This window comes from Haliaeetus leucocephalus, unplaced genomic scaffold (genome assembly GCF_000737465.1).
Source record: "Haliaeetus leucocephalus isolate CR32 unplaced genomic scaffold, Haliaeetus_leucocephalus-4.0 Scaffold149, whole genome shotgun sequence".
In the NCBI taxonomy this organism is placed as follows: Eukaryota; Metazoa; Chordata; class Aves; order Accipitriformes; family Accipitridae; genus Haliaeetus; species Haliaeetus leucocephalus.
Window position 1 is genome coordinate 415451 of NW_010972585.1, and position 1052 is coordinate 416502.

General features: G+C 72.0%; 1 protein-coding gene across 1 annotated transcript in view; it reads left to right on the top strand.

The window, feature by feature from the left end:
* The first annotated feature begins 693 nt into the window (after nt 1-693).
* Nucleotides 694-1052, top strand: part of CDC40 (cell division cycle 40) — a 42815-nt gene continuing 42456 nt past the window's right edge. The window contains exon 1 of the mRNA XM_010561649.1: nt 694-1052. This exon is cut by the window's right edge and continues 20 nt beyond it. Coding sequence (XP_010559951.1) covers nt 920-1052 — 133 coding nt within the window. The 5' untranslated portion in view covers nt 694-919.

The window sequence follows — 1052 nt, forward strand, 5'->3', positions numbered from 1 at the left end:
GTGTGTGTGTGTGCGCGCGGGAGGAGGGGCCTCTACCCGGCGCGCCGAGGCGGGAGGGAGGGAGAGCTGTTTACCCGGCGGCCGGACCCGGCCCCCCAACTCCGGCGACGTGAGGGAGGCTGAGGCGAGCCCACCCGCCTTCCACCCCCCCACCCCCACCCCGCGGGCGGCAGGTGGTACAGTCCGACCCGCCGGTTCCCACTCCCTAGCCATTGTGACGTGCCTGAAGCCGGCTGCTGGCGGCCAATCAGCGGGAAGGGGCGGGGCCCCCCGCCGCACAGCCCGTCCCCCCCCGGGCTGACCGGGCCGTGGGCGGCGGGAGCCGGGGGTGAGTCCCGGGCTCCCCGGTCGCGCAGCGACCGGCTCCGCTGCCGCCTCTCTGAGAGATGGCGAAAACCCTTTGTGTGCGGGAGGAGGCGCCCGCCCTCTCTGTTGAACGTTTTCCCCTGCCGTTAAGCGAGGTGCGGGTGAGCGCCGGTGACAGGCCGTGACGGGCGGGAGCCCGGCGCCCCCGTCATCGGCCGCCGCGCGTTCCCCGGGAACGGGCCAGCGGAGAGGTCCCCCTGGCGCTCAGTCTCCCCGGCGAGAGCGGTGCCATGAAATTCCTCGGCTCCGGGCGGCAGGACGGCAACGGCCGCCGCCATGGCGGCCCGTGCCGCGTTGCATGCTGGAACTTGTAGTCCCGCGCGGGAGTCCTGAAAGGTTAAGCGCCAACAACTGCGCAGGGAGACGACCCCCCCGCCTTAAGCGCCTGTATATCCCACAGAAAACCACAGTTTATGCTTTAAAGCGTATCTGCCACTTTAATGAGCTACTCGTAAAGCGCAGCCCCAGCCCGCTCGTCCTGCGTGGGAAGGGGCACGGCGAGCTTCCGCGGAGCTGCCAGGACCCGCTCCTCCCGTCATCCCCCGCGCCAAAGATGTCGGCGGCGATCGCCGCGCTCGCCTCCTACGGCGGCTCCGACTCGGAGCCCGACTCGGACCCTGAGGCCGGGGCCGGGGCCGGCTCCCAGCGCGCCGCTGTGCTCGCCAGCCGCGACGCCGTGCTGCACA